Raw genomic sequence first — 22066 nt, forward strand, 5'->3', positions numbered from 1 at the left:
TCAGGTGTGCCACACTGACAAAGTTCGAAACTGCATGAAGTTACTTGAAAACTCAACTACTGGGACCCCAGAACCTGTTCACCTAATTCAGACAGCTGGCTCCCCAGGCAGGACTCTGCCATTTGATGTGTCCGGCTACAATGCAATAAAAGACCCATGGAATGGCTGCAGCTGGCCCAGGTCAGCTGACTTGGGTTCAGAGGGCGAAAAATGCTGCATAGGTGTTTGGGCTGGGATCCAGGTTCTGGGACCCTTCCCCCCTCGTGAGGGCCCAGAGTTCGTGTGTCTACACAGGAGTTTTACAGCCCTGAAGCTCGAGCCGGCCAACCTAGGCCAGCCACCGGTGTTTAACTGCTGTGCCGATGTACACGAAAAGCCCAGGCACAACTACAGTGCTGTATAACTAATCACTCATCGGGGGAGTTCTTCACTTCCACAGGGCCACTTCCCTGACCCGGATAACTGCACTCATTTTGGGAAGCTGGAGGGTGGCTACCGTACTGAGACTCTTCCACTTGACCGAAGCGGGAGCGAAATGGCAGCTCCCCAGACAGGATCTAGCTCCCAGCACAAGCGAGTGTCACCAGGGCCCAGCTGGGCCAGGTGTTCAGCCTATAGGGAAATGAAAGAGGATCCAAGCTCTAACGCCTGATTCACTGGGAGGCAGAGTCTGCTGTTTTAGCATCTCTGTGTTCAGCGCTTTGAAACATTCAACTTTCATTTGGCACAAAAAATTACTCTGCCTGCATTGTCCTTTCCCCGCACTACCCATTAGCTAATCTCTGAGCAGTGTGCCTCAGCCCGATCTCCAAACCCGTTACCACGCAGCCCGAGAATAGGTGTGCTGCTCCTTTGCTGCCTGAATGGTAGCATCTCCCACATGGCTGGTAGCACAGAAGCCAACGATGCTCAGCTAAACCAGGGCCTCCTTTGTCTCTCCCTAAAGCCCTTTCCCCACAAAATTCAGGAGGAGTGTTGCCATTAACTCTTGCCACGGAGACAGTGGCACTCAGACCTCACTGGTGCAGGAACCAAATTAACGATCAACATGACCCAAAAGAGCCACCGTAGTGTGAATTCATTGTTGCATCTACTATTATGTATATATAGAATTCTCACAGCAAAATGACCAAGTATTTTACAACTAGTTAATAACAAAGTAAAAGCATCCCGATTGGTTAATACTTAAATCACACAGTGTTTTAACATCACGTGCCTCAAAGGAGACACATTAAAGATCCCCTTGTGGCTCCCAATCCTCAGCCTGAGTATCACTGCTCTACAAGCTGGAGAAGCAGCCCAAGACCAGGTATGGCCCAGACCCTCAAAGGTTCTTGGTACCTAACTCCCACTGATTTCCATGGGAATTAGGCACCCAAATACCTTGGAGGATCTGGGTCTAGATGCCCCAAAACTGCTGGCCTTTGTCATTGCTGATGTCCAGGGATCTGGGATTCACTGTTCTGTATGGCGTTTGAGATGGCAGGGTCTCTAGACCGGAATGGGACAGCCAAGAGGAACTGGCTTCCCAATCTCATGAGACTCCCCATCAGCCAGGCCTGAAAGCAGGGTAAGAGTCAACCCCTTTGCCCTGCCCAATCCTGCCACCACCTCTGCAGCTCCGACATCTCTAAGAGCTCTGTCTTTTCCTCTGCACCGATGGGGCTCAAACCCTTTGCAGCCCCTCCTCTTTAGCCTCCGTGCTACTCACCTTGCTTCTCGCCAGCCTACCAGAGAGCTGCTGCTGTCCTCCCCAGCAGCTGCACCGCCCACGGTGAGAGTCAAGATCCCGAGCCTCACTTTTAGAGCACTGCACAGCGGCCTCCTCCATCTCTGCTCTGATTTCACCTTCTCAGTCCCCAAGCTGCTCCTAAGGCCTTGTCTGCACCGGGGAGCTGCCTCCCTTGCAAACAGCAGGGGCCAGATGCCACATTGATGCATCAATGCGCAGAGACAGGCAAAGCTGTGGTTTGCACCAATTTGGCAGGAAGCTGCTTGACCTGCCTGTGCTGGTGCAGTTAGCTCTGTGCCTCGCCCCTGAATCCTGAAACCCCCAGGGCAGGTTCAAGCCCAAACGTCCTTCCTCCCTGAGCAGTGGAATCACCGCCCTCTTTATGGCTGCAGTGACCACCTGCTCTAACTGGCCCTAGTTCATTGGTCTTTTAAGCTGCAACAGTTTATTCCAGTGCTCTCTAGCATTTGCCTCTGGTTGGCCTCTTTGAAAGGTGCAATCAGTTGGGCATCTGTCAGTGACTTTCAGAGGGAGGTAGGCCCCTTTGAAAAGCTCAGCCTAAAACACAAAACCCAGTGGACCAGATACTGTCCCTGGATGTGGGCACGGGGCTCCCATGCACACCCAGGGCAGGAACTGGCCCATAGCACAAGCCAGACCAAATTCAGTAGGTCCTCTGTATTTACAGATATTGCCAAAGGTTTATAGTCCACATCATTTTCCCCACAAGAGTCACCTATTGGAGAACAGAGACCTGTGGGATGTGTCAATGGAAAGAAAGACAGAAAAACCAGACAGACAGACAGAAAGCTATTGATGTTTCTATAGAATTCCATGCAAGTCCTGAGCAAAATCACTTGCCCTCAAGCTGCCAAGTTTCAGCCCAAGTGAGTTTTTATGCTCCAGTTCTTATGCTGCTTTAAATGCAGTATTCGGGAGAGCTCTGGTTTAGTGTTTGGTGCCTTCTTTTGATCTCCGGTTATGCTAAGCGAATCTCTCAAAGAAGGCCATATAATCCAAACAAAGACCTGCAAAATAGGCAAAATCTGAAAGATTACAGCATTCCCTTGTCAGAGCAGTGGCCCAGCTGCAACGCAAGGCAGTAATGAAGGGGAGAATGGTTTGTTAGGTTAAATCACAGGTCGGCATTCCCTGAGGGTAGCACCAATATAAAATCCAGTTGGGCCATTTGCCTTTGGAAAGAAGTAAATCTGACCTGCATTAGATAATCATACCTTTGCATTGAATGCAGATCAGATTTACTCCTTGTGAAAGGTACTTCTAGTAGATTAGTCATTTAAAGTAATGGAATAATACGACAATAAAACTCTGTATCTGTTTGGTCTTTAGTGCTTCAGATTTGATTCAGACAGCGAAAAGCCCAAGTAAATTTTGGGGGCTAGCAAAAATTGACCCTGAAGTTAAAGAGGGAACAACAGTAATCTGCATTTTGCATAGGCCTTGGCAAACATGACATATCCAAAGTTCCTTGGGATGTCAGGAAGTATCATTAATACACCTATTCCCCAGATGCAGAAACTGAGGCGGGGGGGGGGGCATCATTGGCTTACTCCAGGCCCATCGGGAGACCAGTATCAGATTTTCTGGCTTCTACTTCTTCCATTGTCAAACCACACTCTCTCAAAATGCTGCACAATTAGGACAGGATGCTGCCCCAAGGTGGCTGGCCCTGTAAGAGGGGGCCCAGTCTCACCTGTGACATTTCAGCTCCTGCCCAGCTGAGACTGATCTGCCAGGAACGAGAGGATTATAAAAGCCAGATTGCAGGCCAGCTAGGGAGAAAGCTGCAGGGAGCAGGCAGGCGCTGGCAGGGAACCTAGCTCAAGGGGAGAGAGCTACAGGAAGCAGGCTGGCTATTGTGGGATGCCCTGGAGAAGGGTATGACTCTGAGGCATGTGGCTTGCAGAGTGGAAACCCGTAAGGAATAGATAGGCCCCTGCAGATGATCCAGAATTCAGAGGGAAGGGACTAGTTTTCTGTGGAAGAAAAAGAATAAAGGGCCTAAAGCAGGCCCTGGACATGGCTTCGCTCCTTCCTGGGCTGAGGGGACAGGCCAGAAGCCTGCAATGCCAACCCACATAATGCAGGGCACAATGGCTCAGCACACACCCTGCATCTGCCACAACGTGGCCTCTCTGTTTTCCAGGGGCCATTAGGTCTCATGCAGACTGGCAGGTTTGCCGCGCACATACACATTCCGCACTGCTATCCAAGACCTGCTGTGTGTGGCGCTGGGAGCATCTTCAAGCATGACCACCTGCTTTTAGAAATCTAAACAGGACGCCAGCCCTTCCAAAGCTGAGTAACACAAACATGCCATCGCTGGGTCACAAGGGGACATGGTCCCCTGGCCAGACACCGTCAGTCCATCACATCCCAGCTTTCGATTGGCACAGTCCCAGCTGGTCGAAGCAGCATGTCGCTCTCTGAAATGGACAAAGCCCCTGGATCCCAGGCTGCAGCCTGGAAAGTGGAACAGTCCCCAGGATCCCTTGCTTCCCTCCACACATGATTGGTTGCAAGGAAGTGATAAAGGCAAGACGTGTTTCGCTGAATGCAGGTCCCAGTTTGAGGCAGGCAAAGATGCTGTTTAGAGTCTGTCTGCAGAGAACCAACACATTCTGTTCTCCTGTTTCACTGGCCTCGCTGCCCTTTCCCTCTATTGCTCCCCTTTCTGTCTCCTTCCTTCTTTCTCCTACCATCTTCACAGAGGTGGTGGGATTCTTCCCGGCCACACTGAAGCACAGCCAGCCATGCACTCTGCTCCGGACCCCACCCACGCTGCTCACAGAGGTGCTCTCCACGATGGTGCCCCCACGGGGCTGGTGTAGCAGAGACACTCCTCTCCAGCAGACTCAGCATGGTGCAGGAGCCCCATTAAATAGAGCCCAGCATTGGGACCCTCCTGCTCCCCTAAGGATGTGCAGAGGTTTTTTCGGTTTCAAGAGCAGCTCACCAGGGAACCAAGGGAAAGTAGGGAACCAGAGAAAAAAAAATCGAAAGCTGTGAAATCAACCCAGTGACATCTCCGGTCATGGGCGAGAAGTGGCTGGTAATTCCAACAGACCCTGGCAGCACAGAGATTTCACAGCCGCTACATTTCTGCACCTATCCTAGTGAGGCCACCTGGGCCAGACAGCAAACAAACAAACAAGTCAAAATAAGCAGGCAAATGAGGATATGCTCCAAGGTTCCTTCTGCTGCCAAGAAGTCTGCCACGTTTTCCTGCTTTTACAGCTACGTGTTTCGAAAAGGGCTAAAAATAGCCCGTGAAGTTTAGCGCACGGTGGCCTGAATGCTGGGATGCAGCTGGCTGCTACTGCTGTGTGCCAGCCTGTGGTTTCCCTGGAGAAAGAGCAAGGGTCTGATTCTTACAATTTAGGAAGGCAAAGGCTTCCTCTTCTGGAAAACAAACAGGATTATGCAGGACACTTGGAACCCATGACCCCATCCAGCTGATGCTACACGAGGTCTGCCCAGAAAACATTCATTCCGCTTCATGAAAAACGTCGAGGTTACTAAAAGTTTTTGTTCACACCAGAGGGAAATGTAGACTTTTCCAAATCTGGGATTTGAATCTGGGTCTTCTGCACCCCACGGGAGTGCTCTAGCCACCAAGCTAGAGTCAAATCTCCCCCCATTGGAACTGTTCCACTTTGTACAAAGAATCAGCCAGACTACACCAAATACTCCAGATCAGGGTCTGAATCCGGGTCTCCCCTATTCCAGGTGAGCACCCTCGCCACTGGGCTATTTTGGCCATTCTCTTTCTTTTATGACGCATGCACACACCCAACCTGGGCCTGATCCACCTCCGAGTAGACATTTTCATCAGAACAGAGACGTTGCCAAACACAGTTTTGATTTTGACAAACTGGCATTTTCCCACCAAAAAGAAGTCTTGTCAAAAAAATTCCAGAGCTGCTCTAGGCTACCTTACTTCTCCCGTAACCTCCAATCTCCTCTGTGCGATACACAAACACACACCCTGCACCGCCTGTGGCCATTAAAGATCCCAAGGCACTGGTTCGGGGGTCTCCAACTTCATTGCAGCATGACTCCCTTCTGACAACGAAAATTACTACACGACCCCAGGAGGGGGGACTGAAGTCTAAGCCTGCCTGAGCCCAACCACCGTGTGTGTGTGTGTGTGTGTGTGTGTGTGTGTGTGTGTGTGTGTGTGTGTGTGTGTGTGTGTGTGTGTGTGTGTGTGTGTGTGTGTGTGTGTGTGTGTGTGTGAGAGAGAGAAGGGGTGGCAAAGCCAAAGAGTTTCAGTCCTAGGCGGGGGGCCTGTAACCTGAGCCCCACCACCTAGGGCTGCAGGCTCAGGCTTTGGCCTCGGGCCCCAGCAATCTAACGTCAGACTTGGCGACCTCATTAAAATTGAGAACCGCCGCACTAGTTTATTGTGCGTGTGTGTGTGTAGGGGAGAGAGCTTAAGTTGGCCATGTCTCCACTACAATCACTGCAGTAAGGCTGCTGTCACACAAGGGATTCCTACAGCAACAAAAAGGCTTCCCCCATCGCTGTAGTAAATTCACCTCCTGAGCAACATACCTAGGTTGTTCTACATTCCAAGTGTAGACCAGGCCTGAGCAGCAAAGCAATCTGCTCACAGTCACCCAGCAGGTCAGTGGTAGAGCCAGGAATAGAACCCAGGTCAGCTGAGTCCCAGTCCAGTGCTCTATCCACTAGGCCATACTGCTGATATACTGATGACACAGTTCAGTCACTAGCAAAATAGACCAGATTAAAACCAGCATCTGAATGTTAAACAATGCATCCCTTTACCAGTCCCCTGGGGCATCCAATCCCCTGGCTGCACCAGGCAAATGCAATCAGTATCTAACGTAGAACTATGTCCACGTCACGCTATTTGTCTAACAGCGATATATAAAAAGGTGCATGCGTATGAGAGACGAACGGAAACATTCGAGTACAGACAAGCGCTTTTCATTTCTTTTTTAACGAATGTCTGCTATATGAAAGAGGCAGCTAGATGTGCCCCTTTTGCGAAGACAAACAGCAAATGCATTCACTTTGCAAGTTCAGCAACAATCTACTGCCTATTCTTCAAAACCAGGCAATATGCTTCCCCCTAAACTGAAAAATCCCCGTTCAAGGGCACTGAACAAACCTGGTGGCAGAAATTTACTGATTTCTTCATACGAGGCAATTCTTCTACAAGACACATTTTGGGTTCCATGCGGTTGCAGTCAAATGAAACTTCCCCCCCACCTCCTCACTACTTACAGCAGAGCAACTTAGTCAAGATTTAGTACAATGGAGGGTATCACACACCAGTAGCAACCCTGCTTAGTTCCTCTGTGCTTCCAACAAAACCACATACTGCTTTGCAAATGGTCTATTTTGAGGAAGAAAATATTGATGTTCTTCTCTCAAATGCAAAAAGCATCAGTTATTTCAGGCAGTGTATTTGGGGAAGGAGGGTTATGAAGCAAAAAGCCAAATGACTTAGAGGTGAATTCCAACCCACATGAGAACTGCAGCTATCCCTTTGGAATGCACATCCTGGGGCATCACAAAAGAGTTTTTAAAAAACACAGGAAAAAAAGCGCGCACCCTTAGTCACTGTCAGCCATGCTGTGATCACTGGCTCCGACATCTCCAGGAACAGTCCCTCAGAGCGCTGCTTTTATAGTCGCAGCTTTAATACCACTTCCCTGATGTGGATTATTCAGATTTTCCCAACTATCCCCCCCAGGTTCATGCAAACCTCTACTCCCACGGAAATTAACAAAACCCACTAACCCTTCCACATAGGAAGCTAAATCCGACATTTCAGGCTTCCCCAGAGAGGGCAGCTCAATACTGTCTATATCAAAGTCTGTGTTTCTAAATATTCTAATGTGAAAGTCGATTGAAACATATAACTTACATGGAAAAAAAAATACATGCCTCGCCTGTGAGACTAATAATCATTTAGATTATTAAAACAAAAATTATTTACAATCTGATTTGTACTTCCCAATCTGGGCTGTTTGTTTACTTTTGGCATTTCACCTAGTTCGAACAATGATAATACACTGGTCAGTTTTTCACTTTTGTTTCCAGGTTTCACTTTCCAGTGACCATGGAGCAGCACAATGAAGTCATTGCGTTACTTTCCAGAGGCAATGCTGTATGTCTCTTCACTCCCTTATTTTAAATAAAACTGAAGTTTAGATTTGTAACCATCTGACCAGGTCTCTTCAAAATCTCACCATAAAACTCATTTCTTCTCCATTACGTAACAAAGAGTAACTTCCATGAAAGAAGTGTTTGCAGTTCAGTCTTAGACAGCTTTTCTTGCAACAGAACTGGACGGGGCTGTGTTTTCATTTGTTTTAAACCACAAATTCCTAAAACGTAATTCTGTGGTCAGCTGAAAAGAGTAAGCTTAATCTTCATACAATTTGTCTGCGGTGGAGTCAACGTAAGCTTCACTCTTCTCTCAGGACCCGATTACTCACACTAAGTAGAAATGTACTCCACAAACAGTTCCATTGAAATCAATGTTGGATTTCACCATGGATAAATCAAGAGGCTATTTGCCTTCCCTGTGAATGGGGATATTTGTGGAGCAAAGTACTGCCGAGCCGTAGAATCAGGCCCCGGGTTAGTTGCATACAAGTTATTTTTATAATGGAGGCTGCTACCGCATGGAAAACAGAGGGTCCAATCAGAAGGAAAAAACAAAGCAACAGGTAACATGCTAAGTACCAACCTGTCTGTGTTGGGATCCTTCCTTTTGTTTTCTACATACAAGAGCTAAACATTGACTCTTCTTTGCATCTGTTATGCACATACAAAATAAGACTTAGGAATTTCACTTACCCACTGTTTACGAGCATGATTTCTCCTCTTAAAGTACAAAATTAACTTCTTCCGCATTGCCTGGTTTCTAAAGCAGAGAAAAGGGGGAAAAACACAACAGTTTGTTAAAATGCAAAGTCCTGCACATCCCTTCTGTTTTCAACACCATGCAACAATTTCAACCTTAACTTTGCAATGACAGCAACTTCCAAGCCGTGGATGTGCCACCTACAACAGCACAGATGGACCTTCCTGTCCCTTTGGAGCAAAACTGAGGCATTCCCAGCAGTTCTGCTACGCAGGCCAAAGTCTTTCCGAACACTCCTTTGATAAGCTGCATGGTTTGTCTTGCAGTGTGCACTTCACCTTGGGTTAGTCCTGTCATCCCAGTGCCTGACCTACCAATGCTTACACGTGTGTAACTTTACTCACTGATGTGTTTCCAGGATCAGGGCCATAGATTCCAACTAACTTCACAAACTCCCTTAATCCTCCAAACATCTGCAACCAAGCTTACCACTCGCTACCACAAGTAGCCCCACAGATGCCAACAGCTCTATGTTATGTCAATAGCACTGCTCCCGGGAGCAACCAACAGCCAGGATAGTGCATGTTGGAGACCAGACCCTTCATTTTCCAAGTGATGAAAGAAAGACAGCCACGCAACAGTAATGGCGTATTAGCGCCTACGGCATCTTACTGCCCCCACCCCACGGTCCTGCCTCAAAGCATTAACTACACAGCATCCCTGGGGTACAATTAAATGTTAGATGCAGTTTACAGCTGGAAAAACAGTAGCACTCTGTGGAAGCTATGCCACAATTACAGGGCAATGGGCTGTTTCTGTGCAATGCTCAGAAATGAAGGAGAGCAATGCTGACATTTAAATCGCTGGGTTAGGCTTCGGAGGGACTGAATCATCAGCTGACGCCTCTCTTGGGTCCCAGCTAAGGAAGGCATTTAAGCATGTGCCCAACTTTCAGCACGTGAATAACCCATTTATTTCCCTGGTTAACATTAGGCACGTGCCGAAGCACCTAGCCACAGCGGCCTAAGAGCTGGTGTTACGGCTGGCTGCAGACAGACAGTGCTGCAACTTTCACGTTGAGGAAGTTTTCTTTACTCCAGGCTTGATTTGCTTTTTCTGGAATGCCACAGTTCTGCAGACACAGAGAGAGCTGCCAGAGAAGTATGGATGTAATTACAGCTCAATGCACGCAGAGAGGTAAAGTGACTTTCCTAGGGTCATACAGCAAGCCAGTGGCACAGCTGGGATTAGAACCTTTAAGAGTTCCTTGTTTCCAGCCCAGGACTCAAACCAACAGGACCATGCTGCCTTTCCACTTACCCCTTGAAGAGAACTTTAGGACAGTTGCCTTCCCAGCCTAGGAAAGGCAGAGCTGCTTGGAACGTGTGCCTGACTAGCCAGCACGCACACACTGGGCTCAATTTTCTACCTACGGGAGCCAAAGGATCAGAAGTGACAGGACTGAAGTGGTGATTTCAAGGGAATCCTGGATGCAAGAAAACCTCCCACCCCTTTTACTCCCTGGGAACCCTGTCCTGCAAAGGAGCGAGTAAGTCAATTGAGCGAGCTCAGCACCTTGCAAGAGCTACTGAGTGCCGTGCAGGATCAGGACCTCAACAGCAGCTATACGGGATAAAATAACCGGTGTGGATAACACCAATCCGCACTTTCAGCCAGACACGTCTTAGGCCCCCCATCTTTTTAAAAGAGGTTCAAAATACCATGTAGAAAAGAAAAAGTCCCCACCCCAAGGATGGAGAGCTGAGGGGCTTGCAGAAGCCTGCGAAATGCTGGCTGAACGAAAGCACTGGACTGTTTCAAACAAACTTTTGCACTGCCAGTTGTTCTTGCAATAGAAACTTTTGGCAAAGAACAATGCCCAGGTGTGAGTGCGTTTTTGCCTCTCATCCCAATGAAAGCAGAGCTGCACGGTGGGTAATTACTAGCAGGAGCCTAAAGAGAGTCTCACCCCCTCACCCAGGAATTCCCAAAATGAAATGCACCCAGTGCCCTAAGTTTGCTTCTCCCTCCCCTTTCCCCTCCCCACTTCCCTTGAATGGGAAAAAAAATACAAAACAGAGCAGCAGAGTGGCTGGACGTTACTTTTAAGGAGATCCACAGCCCCTCAGGGACCCAAAATACACACTGCGCCCTCTCGCTCCTGCCTCTGCAATAACTGGGAATAAACTGGCCTTCCTGCAGGAGCTGCATTACAGGCACCGGATCCTTCTAAGCAGCATTTCTCCAAAACACAGGGAGCAGCCCAAGAGCTACCCAGCCAGATATGGGGCTGGATGGACCATGGATGGATAAAAGAGGAGGAGGTCACCATTATACGAAGTGCAGAGAGTTTGATTTACTTTCTAGAGAAGAGGGGATGATGCTAACTGCCTTCTCCCTCCTCCAATGGCGCCCAGGGTCCTAACAAGGCACATTCTACCCATCGCTGTTCAAACACCCACATTTGCTTTGGCTGCTTCTCGATTCCTCTCTGGGCATTTATAGATTTTCTCCCTAGACTGTAAGCTCTTTGGAACAGGGGCTGTTCTTAAACCTGCCTGCAAAATGCTATCCAAATAATGATGGGACATGGGTCAAGGTCCAACTCGGACTTGATTTGTGGTCTAAGTAATAATGTTATATTCTGTTTTCCTTTTAGTTACTGGTGGGGTCAAATGAATGCTGGATCCCTGAGCTCTGGTTAAGCCGCACTCCGTTGTAATTCGCTCGGACTTTATCTTGAACACTTTGATGTAAAAATCGGATTTGATTTCCAAGACAGTGCTTGCAAGTGGCATCTGCAACATCCTCGTTCAGATAGGAAATAGCAGCTAACTGCCTGAATTAGATTCAAACGTCCCCAGCCTGAGCCTTCTGAAAGTAAAGCGCTCAGACTGAAACCACCACGAATGGCCAATTATATACAGCGATAAGTTTAACAGAATTAATACTGATGTCAAATATCAGTGTCCCTGCAGACCACAACTGCCTGGATCTAGAATAATTTGTTGAACAAGGGCCTGCATATCAAGTGGTGTCCTTTTTATTATTATTATGATTATATATGTATATATATAGGCAGTGTTGATCACAAAAGAAAAAAAATCTACGCCAGAGGGGCTGCTTTTTGGGGACGAGAGGGGCTCACTTTTTTTGACTGTATGTTTGCAAAGGACCCACTGTTATTCCAGTCTGCATTGCAATGATCAGAGCCCATCCTACTAGACCTATTTAACCAACATCACTGACAGAGGCTTTTCTCCACTAGATCACACAATCCCGTTGGGCTTTGTCTAAATTTCTACAGCATGTTCCGTCAAAGGATCTCAAAGTGTTTTGAAGCTAATTGTTGACTTAAACCTCACCATCCACCTGTGAGGAAGATCAAGTATTTTCTCCCCTTTTAAAAAAATGGGGAAACTGAGGCATGAGGTGAAATGACTTTGCCCATATCACGGAAAGAGTCACGGAAAGAGCCAGAGACAGGGACTCAGGACTTCTCGTCCTGTGCTTAATCCACTAGGCCATGTTTCCTCTCCAGAATAATGTAGCTTGGATGAATTAAGGCTAATTGCAGCCAGATCCAACATAATATCAAGGCCCGCAAAATATCAGGCCTTCTGGGAAGAAAGTTCCTTCACAGCTTCAGCCACCTCCCTTGAGCCTTCTGAAGGCCCTCTGAAGAAAGTTTTGGCTTCTCACTGTCCCTGCTGAGCCAGATCCACTCAGAACACTGGAATTAATCTTTCATAGAATATTAGCGTTGGAAGGGACCTCAGGAGGTCATCTAGTCCAACCCCCTGCTCAAAGCAGGACTAACAACTAAATCATCCCAGCCAGGGCTTTGTCAAGCCGGGCCTTAAAAACCTCTAAAAATGGAGATTCCACCACCTCCCTAGGTAACCCATTCCAGTGCTTCACTACCCTCCTAGTGAAATAGTTTTTCCTAATATCCAGCCTAAACCTCCCCCCCTGCAATCTGAGACCATTGCTCCTTTGTTCACCCCAACTGTTGTGATGTGCTCTCTTCTCTATATTCCAGCGCAATGTGGTGCCACAGCAGACAACATTTTATTTTTAAAGAGGCACTGTCACAATTTGGACTTTTGTGGGAAAAAGCTTCGATAGGAATCTAAGCCCCAGAAACACATTCTCATTATTTTTTTTTAATTCCAGTGGGAACAGGTTATCTGAAAACAGAGTATTGCCAACGCTGATGATTTTATCACAAGTCTGAGGACATTTGCTGCCTTTCGTCAAGCCCCAGCTCTTGGAGTCAGGTGATCATTAGCATTTCAGCTTTAATTAAAAACTAACAACATTTTATTTCTGTGTTTCCTGGTTGTATAGAAAAGGTTGAAAACGTGGACCCTGCACCTCAAACACTAGAAGGCAAATAAAAAGAACCCAACAGTTATTACTGTTTAAAGTCTGGGATTGAAGAGAGCCTGACTGGTGATTTTTGAATGCTTGGGGTTGGCATCGCTGAATCACAACTCTGCAGGAGAAATGAAAGTGAAATTGACCAGAAACAAATGAAAACCAACACACACATTTCTAGCTTCCAAGCGGCACAAACAGTGGAAAAAGCAACTGGGGGCTTCACTCGCCAGTTCAGTATCAGGCAGCACAACTGCACTAAATCAACAAAGCTCCACTGACATAAAACTGGAGTAAAGGCAGGGGTGAAACAGGCTCTAGATTGCTAACGCTATTTCAGTTTTAATTATTGAGGGGCCCGAGTCATCCTCCAATGGGGACGTTAGTGGGAGTTGCAACTGTCTCCGATGCCAGGAGTAGGCTCACTGGTGTCAATTTAAAAGGTAAGCACGGAAGTCGATTGCCACAGAAGAGTATCCCTTTAAGCTTTGCCTCACACCTGTGAAGTCAGAAGGCCAAAGGAGTTGTTCTGCAGCCCTCTGCTATTTATACACCCTTCAACAAGGGAGCTGCAGCACTCAAAGAGATTGAAAGGCGGGAGGGGCTTGTAAGTATCTCACCCTCCACTTCTGGACCAGACAAGGCAGCTAATCAATACTCCTCCTCCACAAGGCAAACCAGACAGCTCTGGAGCTGCTGCAGCTGGAGCTGCCTTGAAACTCATCAGCAGATAGGAGAGTAAATGAGGAAACAGAGGCAGCTGATGAGTTCTTGAGTTCTGCACTATGTCTGACCTTAAGAATACTAATGTAGGTAAAGGCTTAATCACTCTGCAGCTGGAAAGCCTGCAAATGTCTTGAAAGCAAGTGAATGTTTATCATTATCAGGGCTGATAATCAGCTAACAGAAGGGTTGTGGGTTGGGTTTTTTTTTTTATTTTTTGTGGTTTGTTTTTTTTTTAATAAACATGCTCACTGTTTTTGCTGCTTTACCTTTCCTGTGAAGGTCAAGCCTTCAAAAGTCAGTACGATCTTGCTAAATATAAATATGCTTCACAGTTTATCTTGCTACATACACCGCTGTTACTTAGAAACCATTTGCAGGGAGGTTAATTCAGGGCACATGTCTGAGGAGCACATGTTCTGCTCCCAAGGCAAATCAAACAGTGCAGCAAAATTCCCGCTGCACAGCCGGTGAAGGTAAAGGCTGTCCTCTGTAACAGCTGGAGAGGGACACAGTATTTGTAGCAGCACTTTAGGAAGGTCATCATCGCAATACACCATCCCCTTCAGGGGCATCAATCCTCAGGAACTACGTCTTCAGTTGCCAGGGGCTTAAAGATCTGGAGGATTCAAAGTGATTGAAAAAATCAACAGTTGGAGGTATGGAGCTAATCTTGAGAGTTAATTTTGAAAGCTATGCTATAGATTGAGAACAGGGAATCATGCCAAAAACTTTATTTGGATTCCCAACTGCAGATGTGCTGGAAAGAGATCCGTTAGAGTGATTTGTATAGAGGTTAGCTCAAAATTAGTTCACTTCTTAGTCTCCTCTGAAAAACTGGCTGATTGTGAAGCAAGTCAGAGAGGTACTTGAGATCCCTAGAAATGAAGCGGTCTCCAGAGTCTGCTTCAGAACCAGGAGAAAGGAGGGAAAATCAGGGCAAGGGATGTGGAATCAGCAGCAATGCCATATGCTCAGTCTCTGAGGCAAGGAGTGTCTAAAACATAGCTCACGGCCACCCTTGGGCTTATGGTATGGAAGGAGACCCCAGAGACTCCTGATTTGAGATATGCCAGAGCCCAAGGCTGTTATTCATTTAAGATCACGCTGCGAACCCTTTAGGGTTTTCTGTTTTTACTGCTGGTGAACTCAAACAAGAAGTCCTTTCCATTTGGCTCTTGAGAAGGACAGGAGCCCCAAGCAAACACTATGCAGGTGTGCTACGCTGTATTTTCCAACATGGGTCTCTTCAGAAGTGAAAGCCAGGCCCAGCTCTGTGTCACAAAGTATGGGCGCCCCTCTTCTAGGGGGGAAAGGGTGGCAGCTGGCTGAACTGCATGGGATTTTTGCTTGGAAGAGATATTGATATCGATGTCCTGGTCTGAAATCAGATATTGCCCAGCCTGCTGCCAAGCAGACTCTACCAAGATGACAAAGCCAAGGAGAGAAAGGGCAGAAAGTCTGTACAGTCTCATTCCATCTGTGCCTACTTGGTCTGAGGGATGGGAGGAGGAAAGAGATGTTAAATAAAAACACATGGTTTTAATCATGAATGAGGTTGGGGCAGGAACCATCACCTATAAAAACACAGCAGGATTCAAAGCACCCATCCATAATTTAAGGCCTAGTTCTGCAGCCTTTTCTCATGAGTAATTCTTCCTCACCCACGTAGCCCCACTAATTTCACTGTGATTACTTTTATGCATGAGTAAGTGTACTGAAACTGGTTCATAATCACTAAGTACTATAACTTCAAAACAAACAAAAAAACAACCTCTCGCTCTTTAGGGAAATCAAGGGCAGCAAAGAAACTCAGGTAAAGTGGATACTTTCACCTTAACCTGCTTGACACGTGGTTGTTTTCAGTTTTGGCTTTCACAACGGAGCCAGTGGTGGAGGGAACCCATCAGCCTGACTTTTAAGTTATTTGGCCTGAGCCCACATGAATTACTTGGCTAGAAAGTTGTAACCTTCACACATTTTGCGCGCGTGCACCCCACACCCCCAAACTCTTGCAATAAGAATTGCACAAATATACAGTATCCCAGACCTGTGTGCATCTGGCCAAATCTGCTGCACAGAAGTTTGAGCCAGCACAAGAGACAAAGGAATTTTGTTATTTGATCAAAACTAATCTCAGGTGTTTAATTACACAGGAATCCTTTTCACCAAATAGTCAGTATAAACAGAGGTAGGGAGCAAGCCTGCCAAGCTGTATGGCAGTCAGGTTGAATTAATGCTGGCAGCCTGATTACACAGTGACATTTGTTCTGCAGACAAGGGACAAAAGGCAGAAGCCGGATGATGACCTGAGCTGAACAAACCAGGGAGTCTGGGGTCTTCAGTTATTGGAATCCACGCCACAAGACGGAGACGCTCCGAGATCAAAACTAACCAGTAGCCTAGGAAAAGCAAATAGCTTATACGTAAAGAAAAGGCTGGCCTGCTTCCTGCTGGCTTGTAAGTGGTTCTGCTGCTGTCCCAGCTCCTTCTGGTACCCAGTCACACCAGACACAGCGCTTGCCTGGTACCAGTACTTTGTGTGCATGCCACGCCCCAGCTCGCATGTTTGGATGGCAGAGTGTGGAAACAGGCTACCCTTAAACCTACAAAGGTGTTAGTGATGCCTGATCAGACATATCAGAGAGAGGGCAGGCTGAGTGTAGCATCCCACTCATGCATTTCCTTGCTCTTGCTCTGAGATGCAACCATATCACCAAGCAGGATATATCCCTATTTACCCACGGTCACGTCACACCCCTTAACTGCAGTGAAGTGGGGGAGCAATGCTCCACATACAATATTCAGAAACCTTTGAGGGGACGGGGGAGAAAAGGTTCCATTATCCAGAGTGTCCATTTTCCTATTACGTTTTTCCCAGGGCACTTGGGCCCCACTAAGTTAACGGTGTTATTACCATCACTAATGACAAAATACACCAGGAGCCTGAACCGACTCAGGTAAATCTCTCTGGAGTTGCTGTAAGGCACTCGGAACGCATTCCATGTGCTACAGGCACCGTTTGTGCCCAGTGACACTAGCCAAGGGAAAGATACTGTAAGTGGGTTGCCAATCACATCACCATTTTTCTGAATCACATCCTTGCAGATACAAAGTGCACTTGGCTGCAGAAGTCCCAAATTATCACAGCTTTTATCTGTAAACAGCAGAAAAAGGCTTGAACCACTAATCCTCCTGGAAGCTTATACGCTGCGTTTGGCATGACTGTGTTCCGTGGTGATGAGCGAACGCCGTAACAGGCAGATTGGTAGTACGGTGTCGGGGACCTCGGAGGTTCTCGAGTGAAACTCCCTGCATGCCATACGATGTGTATGTCCCAGCCTGGGATCCAATCCATTTGTTTAATATCAAACGTGCTTGAATAACTTCCTTTGGCAGCTGTTCTCTCCGTGCCTGGTGTCCTTAATGTCAAACCTGGAGATTTAATTTAGGTTCTTTTTGTTTTCAGCCCAAAGCTGCAAAAATCAGACAAATACAATCCTCACTGTAGTTCTTCAGCAGCAGCCTTTCCAGCCATGAAAGACACCCAGGCATTAACCAACTTTGTCTTCTCCTAAAGCCCATGCTGTTTGTTTCAGTGCTGGCCCGTTCAAGGTATTCCATACAGAGTAGCACCAGGCTTGGCAGGAACAACAAGCCATGGGCTTAAATGTGATTCTCCATCATTTAATAATTCATCACAAGCTAATACTTCTGCACTAGCACAAACGCGTGGGAAAGAAAGGGGATGAAAAAGCCTTGAATGTGGGGGCGGGGGGCTGTTAGATGAAATGCTGATGAGGTGAATGTCTGCAACTGCTCCGAGAAAGACCAAAGCCAGCATGGCAGAGTCTGACAAAGCGTTCGTGTTACAGGTCAGCAGGTAGTTGATCCTCCTGGTCTGGATATCTTGTAGTTCCTCCAGACACTTAGTAGAAGTAAGGTTAAATTCTTTGGTGCTAGGAGTCAGAAAATATTGCAAAGGTGCTACAGGAGGTGCAAACTTCTGTGCGCCAATGCTCTGAAATCCGGCACACAGCTACAACACAGATGAGATTGCATGTGATTACAGCAGAATTAGGTTTCTAATGTCTGAAGCAAGGACTGAGAAGATTGTTTTGAATCCCATTGTATATGGAGTCACACTAATTTCTGGGCTCTCTTTCCCGCAAGCCTCGATTCAGGACCTTCTAAACAGCCTTCAAATAATCTTCAGGGCTGACATGATGTTGTGAGGAAACCAGTCAATACTGTATTGTAAAGTTGAGCTGTCAATGTTGTGTTTTAAAATGATGAAATAATAGCTAGTGCCTGTTTGCTGTGGAGTCAGGGGGAAAAGCCTCTGCAGATTACACATGATCTCATTAAAACGTGGCTATTTTAATTTTTATTGCTAGCTTACTTCTTTCCCATTGATAGAGCGGCAGGTATTTTCCTTTAACAAATCAGCTGTTTATCATCTGAAGGACATTCCCCAGCAGCTTGTAAACATTTCTCAAGTAGGTCAAAAGTCTTAGGCATAAACTGCTTGACAGTGCCTTAGATCGCGCAGCAGATGTAGCGTACAAAATTAACTGTCCTCACTCTAAAGTCTGCATACATAGATGAACCAAAATGGACCCAAGCAGAAGGGGAACCGAACGTAGCAAAGCAGTTAAATAAGACTTAAAAGCTTTCAAAATTGCAAACACTGGCATGAACTGGGGCATGAAATTAATGTTCACTCTACAAAGGAAAAGACCTAGCATCAAGCTCCAGGAAAATAAAAGACCCTGGTAACATTTTAAGAAGAGTAGAACTATCAAGTCTGGTTTATTAACATCCGTGAATCACCCCAATCAAGAAGCAAACTGAACAGTAAGAATTAAACTAGTGTGCCAGCCAAAGAACATTACTAGAGAGAAGCACAAATGGGGTGGGAGGGAATACTGCTTTTTGTTTTACCCCTCTGCAAACCCATTGGCTTCCATGGAGTAGGAGGAGCGTAACTGACAACAGAACTTGTCCAATAGCAAGCAAAAAAAAAAAAAATCACTATAAATTAAAAATCATCTGCATATTTAGAGGAAAAAGTTCTAGACTGTCTTTGCAAGGCCGGGCGTGAAACTTGTTACACATGGTGTCATTCTGTGTTTAACACAGTAGAACTAGTTTAGAGTGAAATCCTGTTGATAGTTAAGGAGAATGGCCATCCCAGATTATTTCCCTGCATAGGCCAGCTGCAGGTCTGGTTATAGCGAACCTCTGCTTAAAGTGAAGTTATTCACAGGACCAGATAACCCCATTGTACTTTAGCCTGAGGGAATCTGCTGTACCTTTGTAATGCCACCTTCTGACTCTATCCTGACCTTCATCCTGAAGACATCTCCTCGAGGATTCTTCTGTGAGGATCACTTCACCTCCCACTGTAAATCAGCCCCCTCTGGGGTGGAAGATGGCAGCTGTTATTTGTTAGCAAAACTACACACCAATTTTAAGAGGAGTGGGGAGGGAAGAAGAAGAAGGTCTCCAACCAAAACCGCACAAGAGCTGTAGTCAGGTTACCAGCATCCAAAATGAATCTGGTCGAGACGCTGTGGCTTCACACTCTCTCTTCTTGCAAAAAGTGTCATGGGATCATTAGTACCAGGAGTGGTTTGGGGCCTTGGTTTTACATCCCTTAACTCTAGGCTGGGGCACAGAAACAGAGGGAAGAATATGAGCTGCCAATTTCCCTGAACATTCAACAACAGGTAACAAAGCAAATATGTAAACAAGACCTTCCAGGTGGGCCCACTGTTAAAAAGAGGGCATTTGGGACAGAGATGGCTTTAGGTCCTTATGCTGACCTAGAGCCAGGAATGCATTCCCTGGCTTTGATAACCAGCTGAAATGGCTGATTGGGAGGTTTCTGGGATAGGCCAGAAAGGAAGGGTTTTACGTTTTTAATTTCAATGTTAAGGTTTATTTTCCCGATTTTTGCAGAACAAATCACTCTGAGCATAAACCCCAAACCTACCCACCTGCTTTAAGGTCTCCTTTTGTTTATTGCAACACAGTAAGTCATGGGGGCAGGATAATCAACACCCATAATAAAAATGCTCATTAAAGGACACCATCAGTGTCAAAAAACCAGTAACAGCAAAACCTGTATACTGCTACCTGGAAATCTATTACCCACTATGGCTAGAAGTAATCTCTAAGATGACTAGGAACGAAAGATCAGAGAACACTATTTTCTCTCCTTTCAGAGTTTAATTCTGTGTATTTGACAGCACTTTGTTTGTATTTAACCATCAATTTCACTGTTCCCCTCATTGCTGGATGGTAGCTTAATACTCCATTCCCAAAACAAGCAACAGCATCCCATTGCAGAATGGATCTCCGCTAAGCTATACAGCCTTAGGTGAACTTTCAGAGAATACAGACCCCCAGGTGGTAGCATCCTTCCTGGCCTGGATCCTTCCCTAGCACCTTATTCTCCTTCTGCTGCTTTGTACGTCCCAATACCTGAACGTCAGATGAAAATTATGAACAGGAATTACAGCCACATAAATAATTCCCAACGTGTAATTCATCTGAGAAATACAGCCTCTTTTCCTGCCCCTGGAACATCCATGGGCACACATCAATTTCCTTACATTTTACTTTTTTAATTTAATAACACCTCAACTGAGTGCAGTGTGCTGGGGGCACACAATTCAAAACTCCAGCTGCTCATCCACTGTCATTGGTCAGGTATATCCCACGGCATGCTTCATCTTCCCCAACTGGATGTCTGTAAAAAAAACCTTCCACTCTGAGTATCAGTACCTGTGGCTTTAACATTTGTGTTCATTCATGGCAAAGGGTTTCCTTTGCAAATCCCCCTGCTCATTAAACCCAATGGCCAGAACATTTGCTTAATGTGAACCAACTGGAGAACAAGTCACAGCAGTGTCACCTAAAAATCCAAGTGACTACTTGCAGAAGGGTTCTGTCAACGCTTGCTAAGTTTGTGTGATAATCAACAGAGGTAAATGCATTATCAAAGCCACGTGTTTTCTGATCCCACTTACTCAGTAGGGATGCTCTTGCTAAATCTGAACAGGCTGTAACTGACAGCGTATGCATGGATCCATCGTTCTGGAAATGAATTCTTCGGGTGCAAAAGTCAGAAGTGAGGCTATTTAGGCAGGAGGTGAAGGCAAGTAAATGTGAACTTGAAAAATTAACTATGTTCATGCAAAATTGGAGACTGAAAGATAATCCTTGTTTCTGGATGCTGCTGAAGGCAGCCAAGACTTCTCAATCACTGGAGAAGAGGCTAAACTAAGTAAAGAAATCCAGAGTAACACTTAAAATCAAGGAGAGGATGGATAGATTTTTGCTTAAGAAACATGAAGTCTGGTCCTGAGTTGCCACCGACTTCTGATCTGACCTCAGGCACTTAAATTTCTGTGCCTCAGTTTCCCCACCTGCAAAATAGGGATAATAATATTTCCCTACCCCATGGGGGTGCTTCACTTGTTAATGCCTGTGAGGCATTCTGCTACTCTGTCGAGGGCACTTGTATGGCCCCCATTCCCACAGAGTCTGAGAGCCTCACAGAATTTACTGTCTTGATCCTCACAGCACCCCTGTGAGCAAGGCAGTGCTATCATCCCCATTTCACAGATGGAGAGATGAGGCACAGACAGGCGAAAACTCAATGGAACCTCAGCTCCTAAATCACTTAGGTGCTTTTGGCCATTTTACCTTAAGTGAGTTGCCTACGGTCACACAGGAAGTCTGTAATGGAAAAGGGACTTGAACCCGGCTCTCCTGATTCCCAGACTACCATTCTCACCACTGGACAATGCTTTCCCTTTATGGATACCACAGAGATGAAACACCAGTTAAATGCCCATAAATTAGGCCAGTTCATAACACGTTTAACTACATCCTGAATCCTGTAATAGGAAAGATGCTGCATGTTAACTCCTTCACTTCAACTTGCCTGGAATCTATTAACATTCCACTGAAAGCCACAGAATATTAGGAAATGGCTGGTATGCTCGGTACTAGAACAGGTGCCTCCCATGTAGGCACAACTAGGTGATTTGAGAGTAATCATCTGTATAGAATCAACCCAAAAAAAAAACTGTTAGACCACATGTGAACCTTCTTCATTTCAATTTATAATAAACCTAGAAGTTTATCTGTTATATTCAATCTATCTGCAGTAACTCACTGTGGTCACTAAATATCAATTGTTTATCAAATCATTTCTTGAGGTTTAAAAGAGAAGTAATTGACTACAGGATTAGTAAAACTTGGTAAATATCTTTGTAATAATCTGTTATTAAACATTCAATTACAGCCTCATTGACAGAAGAGGCACTTTAAAGTCTTGTCCAACTTTTCAC

The 22066-nt window shown here is 46.1% G+C and overlaps 1 protein-coding gene across 17 annotated transcripts in view; it reads right to left on the bottom strand.

The window, feature by feature from the left end:
* The window catches only part of NCOR2 (nuclear receptor corepressor 2), a 402926-nt gene that overhangs the window by 153920 nt on the left and 226940 nt on the right, over positions 1 to 22066 (bottom strand). For all 17 annotated transcript variants that reach the window (XM_030583492.1, XM_030583491.1, XM_030583488.1 and 14 more), the window contains one exon: positions 8591 to 8657. In XM_030583492.1, the coding sequence (XP_030439352.1) occupies positions 8591 to 8657 (67 nt within the window). The remainder of the gene's footprint in view (positions 1 to 8590; positions 8658 to 22066) is intronic.

This window comes from Gopherus evgoodei, chromosome 13, assembly GCF_007399415.2.
Source record: "Gopherus evgoodei ecotype Sinaloan lineage chromosome 13, rGopEvg1_v1.p, whole genome shotgun sequence".
NCBI classification, from domain to species: Eukaryota; Metazoa; Chordata; order Testudines; family Testudinidae; genus Gopherus; species Gopherus evgoodei.